Source organism: Lathamus discolor, chromosome 5, assembly GCF_037157495.1.
Source record: "Lathamus discolor isolate bLatDis1 chromosome 5, bLatDis1.hap1, whole genome shotgun sequence".
In the NCBI taxonomy this organism is placed as follows: Eukaryota; Metazoa; Chordata; class Aves; order Psittaciformes; family Psittacidae; genus Lathamus; species Lathamus discolor.
Window position 1 is genome coordinate 29240191 of NC_088888.1, and position 12845 is coordinate 29253035.

The window sequence follows — 12845 nt, forward strand, 5'->3', positions numbered from 1 at the left end:
GCTGCAGTTTCTTATTTAGTTTTATTACTATGGATGTGAAAATTTTGCCTTTTTTTAGCAGCAATCTTTGCCCTTGGTATTAACACAATAATTCAGATGGAAAGTAGAAGGTATATGCAGGGCATGTGAATAAAGAAAATTGTTATGTTCTTTATAAAAACATTTCTGCTGATAATGCTGCTAACACTAAGCTTTAATCTACCATCCTTTCATGCTAGAAAATACCTTTTTCAATTATTTAATCATAGCTTTGATGGAGAAAGTCTGGAAGCATTTGGACATTCATTTCCACATTTCTGGCACATTTACAGCATGATATTTTGTGGTCCTACAGACTGTCCTGAACAGAATGACTATCATGTTTACTCACCCTTACTGCCTGCCAAAAGTATTTTAGTGGAGATGTCTGTACATAGTGCTGTCAGAGGAACTGAAGGATGTTTTGAAAATGGCAAAAGTTCTTTCACCAAGTTTCCCTAAAATAAATAAACACACACATATTTCTCTTTAAAATATATACATTAAAAAAAAAACCAAAATCAATGCATCAGGAGTTGAGTTCCATCAATTTGATCTATTCAGCATTACTCAGCTAATATCTATTCAGAAAGATACTAAAAAAGTAGTTATCTAATCTACTGAATGACCAGGATAGCTGGGGTGTATTCTGGATTGCTGTCTCTTCTACATAGCTTCTACAGCTATTTTACTGTTTGGTGATCATACCATGGTACTCCCCCTTTTTACAGTATTTACTTTTTATCTCTTGTTTAGAGTAACATTGTGATCACATATTTTATGGAATTGTGTCTTATGGATTAGAAGTGATAACTAAGCCATTGAATTTCTGTTGCATGACTGGCTTTAAAAGCTAATTATAGCTGTAGATTCTATGTGTTAGTACTATTCTCTCCCTGTTTGTAACCTTACTAGTGCTAGCTGCTAGCTGGCTTGTGCAAAGTTCCAGACATATTTCTCATCTTCTGACAGCAGGATACTCTGCCTTGACTAGTATCCTTTCTTAGAATATAACTGGTTTGGGTGAAGAGTCAACTTTCAGACTTTGACATAATATTACAGTCAGTTTTTGTTAAAATTATTTCAAATAATGTTTCTTCAACTAATTTGTATTTGTGGAAGGAACTGTTAAGAAAAAAAATCAAGAAAATATCTGCTGCTGCAATTGATAGTTAAAAAGCACATTTTCGTGTTTTCAAAGATTAGTAGAATTCCCTTCTCAATAGTCCAGTCCCATTCCAAAGACATTCAGATAGCTACCTGAATACTCCATAGGCAGATACAGCCATTTTCATGAGCAGAAGCCAGTATGGGTGAGTGTCCTGCTTCAGCTTTGGGTACATACTGCATACTCTTGCAACTAGTTGTGTCTTCTGCTTTGGAACACAAATGATCATACATTTTCTCAACAATTTTTAGAGCTGCTTTTGAATGCTTAGAAATCACATAACACTAGAAAAAATGTAAATTTGAAAACAAACTCCATCATCAAGATGACAGTACTCTGAAAACATTACAGATACGATAAAAGACAACTGAAAAGAAATTAGAACAATCTTCATGATCTTATCTAAATCATCCAGAGCTATTGCTTCGTGGTGGTGGGGGAGCTTTACTCAGAGCATAGCAAGATTTTACAGAAACTGCAAGCACCAGTGAGAGTGGAGGAGAAGTACAACAGTGGTCATCAGGATCTGCAGCATGCATGAGGCTTCTAGAGATTACTGTAAATTCAACAATGAAGTTTAATAACTAAATGACACTTACTTCTGGAATCACAGATTTCTGTACTTACGTCTTCAGTTCAAAACTTTAGCTAAATGCAAGGTGGTGGTTACAGAGAATCTTTTTTGAGTTCCTGCTACGACTTCCCTAGTGTTGAAGAAGCTGGGGTGGGGATGCCTTATGAAGGCACGTAGTGAAATGGATATTCAGTAGATGCAGGAATGAGTGCCTATTTCATTGGGCAGCTGCAAGGCTTAGGGATATTCTGGTTTCAGAGCATGTTTTCTTTGAAAATCAGTTCAGCTTAAATCCACATTTCAGATGATCAAATTTCTTGTTATTGGGAAAGTCTGCTTTACAGCAGAGGTTGAACAAAGGATTCAGAAGAATCCAGAGGATTTGCTTCTTGCGAATTCATGACTCCCTTTTCACAGCTTTAACTCTTAAGCACTTGGTTCTCTGTTTTTTTCCTGTTGTTTTAAGGATATATATCAGAGGAAGACTTTTCCTTCTAAAATTTCATCTGCTTTTGAAGATTTTGTCTGTGAGGTCATTCAGTCATATGTGAGTCAAGTTGGCTTTTGCTATACTATTGCAATGATTAATCGCTCAAATATTTATGTGGCAGACAAGTGTGTACAGATGACATTCCCATATTCTGCAAGGTTTTCAGCATCATATCTACTTAGAAAAGGCAGCAATTAAGCCTTTGCATATCCTGCATCATGGCCTGGCTTTTGGGAAATAACTGCAAATCAGGAGGGAGCAGAAGATGTTGAGGTGTGTCATCCACATACCAGTGGTATCCCAATTATTATAAATACAGTTTGTCATTCAAACCAACAGACTCATTTTCTGTGGTAATCTGGACAAAACGCATGGACCAGCAACAAAGAGAATGAAAAGTGTTTCCATACCTGTTGTCTTTTCGGTATTAATTTCATCACTTTTTACATTTTCCTAATAGCAAGGAATAAGATGTAACAGAATTAGAAAACAGAACGTGGGTGTAACTACATAACAGTTCTCCAGTTGAAATTATTTTAAGAATTTATTTTGTTTAATTGAAGGATTTAAATATTTCCACAGTTTCCATTCAATCTGGGACAGAACTGCATGAAAATAAGAAACATTTCATCTGAAGAGAATCAAAATCAGAGATGAACAAATCACAAATTAAATTAATTGGTATTTAGGATCATGCTAAAGGTAAATTTGGATGAATGGCTTTAACTTCTTAGGATATAAAGTCAATCATTTAGAGTCATGTGAATGTAACCTACATTTCTTAGAGAGTTTAATTCAGAACATGCATATAGTCTCGACACTACCTTGAGCAAAGATGAGCAAAGTACATAACTAGCAATAACATTTACTCACATCTGCATCTTCAGTATGAGAATTGTGAGAGTCCTTCATTTGTGCCTTAATACATAGGCTTTTGAGGATCCGCCAGGCTGACAGTGTGTTGGTCTCAAAAATTACCAAGTCAAATAAGGCAGGAAAAACTATGCAGCCACCAGTGTTTGAGATATTGTGGTACCTCAGAAGAGGACAAGCCACTTCAATCTCATCCTACCTATTGATCTGTAGGGCTTGATATGTTGGGGTTTTGGGGGTCTTTTATAAGATCTGCAAATGGCTGTCCATTTTGTTGCTCTAATGACTAAATAGCACAAGATATTTTATACTTTGGTTTGCGGATGACGGTCAGGCCTGTGCCTACTTGGGGATCGATGAATGTGCCATACTCGGCTGAAACAACATTGTGGAAAGAATCTGGGAGGTAGCAGAGGTTTTTTCTTTTTGCCTGCTTGCCATTTGTTACTGTGCAGACGTGACATGTTCTTCTGGCGTAAAAAGACAAAACGTGTCACAAAAATCGTAATGCTACCCTTAGTAAAAATACACAGAATGAAACACTACCATCTTGATGGTAAGTTAAAAAAACATAAAATCATACTGTCATTTGAAAGAATGCATCCAAGCAAGTGTTACTGTAATGTAGATGTAGTTCCAATTTTTTTCAAGTACTTCATGATTTCTCTATTTTACCTTCCCCTTTGAGTTCTTCTGTACTCACTACTTGCGTACTGCTCTTTCTCACAATTTGAAAGTCAGCATTGTTATTGATAAGCATCTGACAAAAACTTTGGTAGTCAGCTATTTCACGTATCACTCAGCCAGCCGCATGACAGAATGTATTCTTAATTCCCCACCTCATTCAGCTTAGGGGAACAAAGTTTGTTTCCCTGAAGTTCTTGATACTTAGTTGTGTGCATGTCTTTATGGAGGGAATTTAGTAAGCTACAGGATTTTAAAAACAAGACTAAGATGAAAACAGAAATTTGCTTTGAAAGCTACTGAACCCATGAAGCCATCATACCTACCTCTTGTAGGCTAAAAGAACTGCTCTTTTGCTGTGGAGTGCCATCATTATGACTCCTCACAGTAACGGCAGTAGAGGACAGGGAACTGTATTTCCTGTGTGAAAGAAATTATTAGAGATCACTGACATTCTTGAAGAAACTGTTTGCTGTCTGGAAAAACAACATCATGCGGTGTAATAAAGCACAATAAAATAGTGCCTGAATTGATCACACTAAAGGTTCGTGGTGTTTTAGAAATTTATGCAAGTAACTACGCAATATTTGCATATGACACAACCAACCTCTCCTGTTAGGAGTTTTGAGCAAATTAAATCCATAGTAAAACAAAATTAACACTGGTGTTCATCCTCAAGAAGTGAAGAGGAAAAATTCAGTGCATGTCACTGGCTTGTTCCCTTTCATCTTACCCAGCACTTTGTTCTGCAATTTTTTTTTTTTTTTCAATTAATTATAGGTTATTTTCAATCTGTTAAGAAAATCTTCAGAAATGGGATTCTGTGGAAGAAACTCAGGAAAAAAATTGTATGTGGTCTTCAATGTTTATGTTTCTGAGTCAAGAAAAGGTCTGACTGTGCTAATGAGAGGCTCTTGCCACATAACTTACACCAATTTCACACCTGCTCTTTTTTTGTATCTGAACAACAAAGATAATGTAAAACCCATATAGAAAGAGTATAGCTGGGTTTCCCACTTAAATCTGGACAGGTGGCCATGGCTTTGTAATTTTTCAATGTTTGATTTCAGAAACTTGCTAGCATTCTTGAACATTTTGTGTCTGTATATTATCACAGTCAAATTCATCCAGGTACCTTCCTAATACTTACAAAACATCCTAAGCCTATATGATTCAAAGTCATTGTAGGATCCTCCTGCTTATGCATAATCATAACTTTTCCTGATTTATACATATTTCTATTCGTGAATTGTAATCATCACATTTTTAATTTAGCTAGGATTTCCTAAACTGATCATTAAGCTATAATGTAAAATATAATAATATAATGTAAAAAAGGCAAATTTATGTTCAGTTAAGTGGCACTTGTACATTTAGGTATGTAGTGAATACATAAGCTACTTGAAGGTTTTAAAGCAACGTAAGACCATAAATCATTCTTATGGTTCAGGAGAGCAAAAATGCTGCCTAATTGCTTAAGGCCTTAAAGTCACATTAAGTATTTAAACTATATTGAGCCCTTCTGCCTACTGTTGCCTTTGCACAACCATTGGAAGCCAGGCTTCTGAAGTTATGTACACGTGCAATGCTTTTCTCTCAAAATGAGCATATTTGGCTAATTCTGTTGCCTGTCCAACACTGAAACCCTATGCCAGCTTATAGTTTGTTTTAAGATGAAACTTGAGTCTGCACACTTCAATGAGCTTGCCTCTCCCTTTGTTTGATCAGAGTATCTAGTAGCATGAGGATTGTACCTATTTTGAAATAAAGAAAAAGCCTGCAGCCACAAAGATTTATCTCATAGAGATAAGAATCAAAGAAGGTACAGTACACAGGAAAACTGATACCTGAAAAAAGCTGGTTTCTGTTGAATTCTTCAACAGAATTGAGAGTTACGAGGTCAGATAAAGGACAAAAGGATAGCTTAGTGAAGCGGTAAAAAAAGAATTTATAATATTTATGATTGATAAGCATTACAGAAGTTTAAGGCTAGAAAAGCTAATTAACTATTTGAACTGATTAAATGCAAAGAAAATCTCAATTTAAATCAGCTGTCTTGGACAAATATTACATGGGTGTACAGCAAATGACTGCACCTGTCCTGGGGGTAGATACAACGCACACAGTTACCTGGAAGAGAAAGCACTATGTACAAGGAATAACATGGCATTGACTCCAGATGCCTCAAGAACTGAAGCCTGGCTGTCTTCATTAATTTCACACCTGAAAATAAAGATGTTCATACAGTACATGTCAGAGAGGTTGCGTATTGTTCCCAGAAAAAGTTGCAAGCTTTATTTGTAATCTAAAAAATCAAATATGTCATTTCCCAGAAAACATGTCACCTAAAAGTCTTAGACACAGTTTTTCAGATTCTGTTAATCAGTTATGATGGATTAATATCAATGAAGTATAGGCACAAAATGTGCCTGTGTCAGGAAAACCAGGAATGTGATGGAATGATGAACATTTTGTTCAGCCAAGTATTTTCTTGAGAATTAGTATCTAAGAGAAAAGTAAAGTAACTTATGTTGAAGTTAACTGCTAAGTTAATGTTAGAAAAGTACCTGTTCCTGGCATTCAAACCAGTCATGTGAACCCTGGGTAAAATACTCTACTTATAAATTGACTTTCCTGTCTTCCATGCATCCACATTAATTTGTTTCCTCATAAACGAGGAGGCAAAAGCAAAAGAAGAGCCAGAGCCAGAACTAAGTTTCATTATTTCCTGTGATACAGAAAAACTCAGCTCACTTTCTCACAAACATACCAATTTTACATATGAAGGATGCTGTGAAACTACGGGGTAGGATAAGCAAATATTGACTTTGTATGCTATGAAAAGGCATGTATTCCACCACCATCACAGAAATACTGCCATTCTGCTCCACACTGTCTAACCAGATATGTTGTAATTTTTCATTTTCCTCATTGTCCTGGGTTCAGCAGCAGCAGTCATTTTTCTCCTTCTTAGTAGCTGGTGCAGTGCTCTGGTTTTGACTTTCAGCCTGGAAATAATGCTGATAAACACCGATGTTTGTAGTTGCTGCTCAGTAATGTTTAGTCTGACCAAGGACTTTGCGAGTCTCATGTTCTGCCAGGGAGGAAGGGAAGCTGGGAGGAAGCAGACACAGGACACCTGACCCGAACTAGCCAAAGGGGTATTCCATACCACAGCACGTCATGCCCAGTATATAAACTGGGGGCAGTTACCCGGAAGGGCTAGATCGCTGCTCAGGTCAGGCTGGGTATCAGTCAGCGGGTGGTGAGCGGTTGTATTCTCTTCCCTTGTTATTTCCTTTATCATTATTATTATTGGTGGTAGCAGCAGTGATTTGTGTTATACCGTAGTTACTGGACTGCTCTTATCTCAACCCGTGGGAGTTACATTCTTTTGATTCTCCTCCCCATCCCTCCAGGAGTGGGGGGAGGGAGTGGGGGCAAGTGAGTGAGTGGCTGTGTGATTCTGGGTTGCTGGCTGGGCTTAAACCATGACACTCATGTAGCAATTTAGTCTGCATGAGAATATCTAGAACCAGTATGCTCACATCTTGTCACTTTCTGTGAAAGAATTTTACTCCCAAACCTCCAAATCTACTTGAGATTTCCCCTTGTTGAACCTGACTTGTAGTCATCTAGGTATTGACAATTATACTGATACGATAATGTAGAACATCTGCCATTATCATGTGAAGTAGTATTATTTCTAGATGTCCTTCCAGACATGAGACTTCCTAAATAAGGATGTTTCTTCAGCTCAGTAGCAGCCTCTAGTCAATGACAGAGTGATTTACATAGAGTTTCCTCAGTGGCAGTGCTGAGTTATGTTAAAATACTATTCTTAATTACATCATCCCTTCCCCAGATGACTCTGTCTCTTGACCATGTCTCCTACCTGCAATGTCAGGAATAGCTAACAAAGTATTTTGTAGTGGGAGGGAGAGGGGCACACATAATTTGCTACTTTAACTCCTGTTTGGCCATCACCCTTTATAGCGGGGTGTCTTAGCATTTCCAGTATGCCATTTGAAAAGTTTGTATGAAATACTGGAGGTCAAAATGTCTCCTTGAAAACAATACTTACAAGCATCTCACAGTGGCAGATTCAAAATCCCACAGAATTATTGCACCATTTGCACTTCCTGTCGCTATCAAACTGCATCCTTCTACTTTTAAAACAGCAAAACATTTGATTTCCACAGAAGGTACAAAAGTCTACAAAGGACATTGAAAAAAAAATTGAGTAGAAGCAATGTAGACGCTAGAGAGTAAAATGTTTTAACTGTTAGTTTAATAAGGTGCCTAAATTGACAGTGTCTGCAACAACTGCATGTTGAATGCTAGTCTAATGCTATTGTATTTGAGCCACACAGAAGCACCAGAAGAAAGCAGGGAGTGATAGTATTGGGAGACTCCCTGCTGCAGAGGACAGGAGCCTCCATTTGCTAACATGACCTGCTACCTACAGCACAGTTGCAATTAGAGCATGTAAAAACTGCTGTAAGAACTAAAAAGTAATAAGAAGTAGGTACCTATGGAGATACGGTAATCAGGTTAAAGGAATAAGTCACTGAACAGAAATATAACGGCCTTTCCTTAAACATCATCTAGATCTGTTACAAAGTTAGTGAAATTATACAAAACAAAACTTAAGTCTCATGGACTAAGTTAAATTGGTCAACAACTGAAACATGATTTGACATTTTACCAAAGCAATAAGAAAAAATGGAATCACTCTAACACCCAGCTTGATCTTTATATGCCACTATTCCTGATGGTCAGTCTAGTTATAGTAATGAATGACATTGAATTTCTAGAAGACTTTATACAAGAACCTGAACTTACTATTTTTTACAGGAATGTAAAGTGTATGTTCAGAACAGCTGCTTCATCATGGCAAAAACCATGCAATGAACTACTAGGCAGATACAGCCCTTGGAAACAATCACTTTCTTACATGATTTATTTTAGATCTTCAGTGTACTGATAATTTGGAATACTTATTTGGTTCTTATCCTATTACTAAACATTAAATCTTTGAGGGCACAGGAAACATTTTACTTTCTAATCTTCTGTAAATTATGTGGAATTTGAAGTGTTTCTCACCTCTGTATCATTCTTTGGAGAACTGGGGTCAGACAGAAGCTGAATATCCGGAAAAAATTCATGTGTTTGTAAGGTGTCAGGGTTCAGTAACAGAGACACAGCTGGATTCTTTCGTGGAAATGACACTGCCTCAGGAAGCACCCATGTGACGTACAGGTATGTTTCAACTGAGTTACCCTATTAAAATAACTGACTCAATGAGAAAGGAAGGAAAGGATTTCTCTGTTCATAAGGCAATTATCAGTGTGTGTCAAAAGCTTATTTCTTTGTCAAACTATAAAAACTGTTATAGGTATCACCTAGTGTATGCCTACACTGCAAACTTGACACATCAGCCAGAAATATTCCAGTTTACTTTAAATTACTTGCTGTTAGATTAGAAGCTGTGGAGTTCAAAGCTTTTGATTTTATTCAGCTTAACTACCTTCTTAAAGTAAGTTGTCTCTTCAGTTATAGCTGCTTATTTTATTAACACTGCTGGTCTTCAGTTCACATCTACCATACCAGCAAAACTGGTGGTTGTCCCAATTGTGTGAGAAGAAAAAGCCACAAGTCTATGGCATACAAATGACTGGGATACGTCAGCAATATCTGAGTCTGAGGGCTCAGCTGCCGACTGGGACAGTAATGTTACAAAGGACAAGTATTCAGAACCCAAGGAGGTGATGCTGTGTCTTCCACTGCCCAAGGAGTGCACTACGGCAGAAAGGCAGCCGTGAAGCAGGAAAAGATACAGCTTCCTCATGAGAGCATGGCCATAGGCCTGAAGTACTGTTAAAAAGGAGAGTTCTTACCAGTGCAGTGGGGCTAAATGCATAAACAGGATTTGCAGGAACAGTTCTAGCTGGTCTCAGCTGCTGGTGAACTAGAAACTTTTAAACCAGGGTAAATACTGTCTATAATAACAGCAGCATTATTGTAAAGCTTTTATCTTAATGTTTCAACTGAAATGTCAATCACAAACAGAAAAGCAAATGCAAATTTCATCAGAATGTTGAAAACCAGGGATGAACTAATGAACATATTAATACTTAGACAGAAAGGCAGAAAGCTAATTTGACAATATGCAGAAAGTGAATTGTTCCTTGACAGTTTCTAAAATGTATCTACTAACTAATGAAGAAGTCCTGTTTTACCTCAAAATTTAGGAGCTACCAAAGGAAATTAGGGAAAAAAAAAAAAAGTGTATTTGAGAAACCTGAATGATTTTCATCTTCCCACTCTGTTCCAAAGCAAGAAGTGCATGTTGGCTCTCACTGGCCTTCAGATAAACTATCTTCAGCAGACGACACTCATCTTTGCTGCACTGGGCCAAAGGCAAAGCTTTAACTTCCTGGCCACTTTCAAACACCCAGATTTTCACTGTTCCTACACGTGGATGAGAAAGATATACAAAAGGGAATGAACTTTTCAGCACCTGTGCTTCAAGTCAGAAACTTGAACTGGATCAAACAGGGAAAGGAGAAGTAAAAAGAAAATCCAATTGAAGGTTCTGAGCTATGTCACTGGCCTTTTGAAAGCTATAACAGTGTGTGTGTTTCTTAGTAAAGCACCTTCAGGGACACAAAACTTACAAGAAAACATCTTCACCACTAGGCCCACCATGTTTCCACCTGTTTTTCCCATGGCTTTTTTATGCTACAGACCAGGATAAAAGACAGCTACCTATCTTACTTCTGTTTCTGAACTAACACCATTTGAGAGCTGGTAGGGTGTGGGCTGTCAGGCAGAATACTTCAGGTTCTCAGCTACAACAAGGAGCAGAGGCACCTGGTTGCTGGACTTGTCCCACAGAGCTAGTGGGGAGAAAGAGCTACAGCATTATTTTAAGTGAAGCAGTTATTACGTATGACTTCACTTCTATATGACTTGATAGAATTCACCTTCTGTCATGCTCTTATAATCTTAAGGGTGCAGTCTCTCTCTCAAGTATAAGCAAGAAACATTACCCAGTATACCATGTGGAAAAGGTCATCTCTTTATGTGATGCAGCTTTCATATATGTAACATATTTTAATGCTTCAGGTGTGTACTCTTGAACATTTGAATGTGAGAAGAATTATTCAGTTATGTTATCAGATTACAAAACTATTAAAGTTTTCTGCAGAATTCAATGTAGCACTTGTGTATTGGAGAGGTCTTGTCACATCACCTAAACTTGATGCACCCTAAATAAAACACATGAAAAATTCAGGAAACATGTAGACGTATGTACTCTAGTGTTCAATGTCTGCAGACACTGTAAAATTGTGCTTGGATACTATAAAATTGAAAACCTGCTGTTCTCTGTCTGCAGCCATTTCATTACAGATCTAGGTCCTAAGTGCTATGAGGAACCGTCTTTTCAGACCAAGAGCTTTGAAGACAGTCTTCTGGTGAGCAATAAGCTAACAAAGTACCAGAGCCCAAGCAGCCAAAAATTACCCTTCTATGAACTATCTACCAGATAAAACCCAAACAAGACATGCCCTTTTTTCCCCATACAGACATCTGTGAGTTCCTTCCCACCTTGGAAGAAAGCCAAAATTCAGTATCGTGACACTCTAAGAATCAAGGCAAAATGTTCCATCTCCTCTTGTAATATGTCATTTTAAATAAATGCAATAAAAATGTGATAATTATTTAATTACTTTACCATCACATGCTCCAGTAACGAAATAAAACCCATGTATTTCAATGGCTGCACAGGTCACTTCAGTATTCAGCCCATGCGCATCTTCCATCTGATATACTTGATATCCTGTTTCCAGGTCCCAGACCTGGAAAAATAAGACTAGTTATTTTTACTACATCCTCTAAAACTCATCACACAATGTGTTCCAGTGTGAACGACTAATGCTTCCAAGAGAAAATTTTCATATCAGTGAAAAACGTTCTCTTTTACAATAGCATGCTGCTGTGCTCTATTACTGACATACTAATGTAATTTCCCTGAAAATGTTCCTCTCCCCAGAGAAGCCATTCTGGAAAGGGGAGACTGTTTAGTGTGCTATGAGAAAGACCCTTGTTAAGTCAGAGGGACTTTTGTTAAATAATTTTTTACAGTGCAAAAGCAAAGAAATTTAACTAGAAAGAATGCAACTATAATTTCTATGCTAAATAACAAAATGAGGCTTTGAATAATAAAGAGTAACCACCTAATTGCCCAGTAACTTATTTGTAATTAAAAAAAGCTGAGACGTTTATTTTTCATTTTAAATGGAGACAACTTACACTCACCTTCAGTACTGACTCTGAGCAGATAGTGAGAATCTGGTGAAAAGCCTGGTTGTAAACTAAAACATTGATGCTTTTCTTATGTGTCCTTGGCACGTATTTTGTATCTTGTATCATATGAGTTAAGGGATAAATATCAATGACATCTGAACCTGCACAGGGTGAGAGGTGTGGGAATATATACATTTTGAGTATAGTAGCAGTTACTTTCCCTGCATATAGAAAGATTTTATGTAAAACATAGGGTTCATTTGAGTTCTTCTGAAGACAATAAGGAATATTTTCTGTTTCTTGAGCATATGTGTTCTCTAAACCAGAAAACATTCACACGCGCCCCCCACAAAGCATGCTGAACAATGGCTAAGTATTTACCTGCCTTAAACCACCACCTGCCCACCTCTGATGGGACTGATACCCTGACTCCAAGTCATTAGGAGTCATAAATCCCCCTGTCTCAGATGTCAGTAGGCAACGATGATGTCTTTCCAGTACCTTCCTTCATACAGCACTGTGGGTATGAATGGTGTTTTCCAGACATTTTACAGTGCTCTCAGATTAGAAGGATTGCAAAAACAGAGATATAGGCGGGGACAATAAGACAAAAGAAAGTACAAGGTTTTTACAGTGGAGGCTCAGAAGCCAGACTAAACGTGCAGCTTCCTTTTGCACTTCTAGTTACAGTTCTACCAGCAGAGGAGCAGCACTCAGCAGTGAGT

The 12845-nt window shown here is 37.5% G+C and overlaps 1 protein-coding gene across 1 annotated transcript in view; it reads right to left on the reverse strand.

Annotated features, from left to right (window-relative positions):
* WDR64 (WD repeat domain 64) overlaps positions 1-12845 on the reverse strand; it is a 62240-nt gene that overhangs the window by 9294 nt on the left and 40101 nt on the right. Inside the window, exons 12-21 of the mRNA XM_065679066.1 lie at positions 12133-12281; positions 11549-11672; positions 10112-10281; positions 8914-9090; positions 7892-8022; positions 5938-6030; positions 4134-4227; positions 2661-2703; positions 1279-1394; positions 371-476 (exon numbers count right to left, since the gene is read on the reverse strand). Of these exons, the coding sequence (XP_065535138.1) occupies positions 371-476; positions 1279-1394; positions 2661-2703; positions 4134-4227; positions 5938-6030; positions 7892-8022; positions 8914-9090; positions 10112-10281; positions 11549-11672; positions 12133-12281 (1203 nt within the window). The remainder of the gene's footprint in view (positions 1-370; positions 477-1278; positions 1395-2660; positions 2704-4133; positions 4228-5937; positions 6031-7891; positions 8023-8913; positions 9091-10111; positions 10282-11548; positions 11673-12132; positions 12282-12845) is intronic.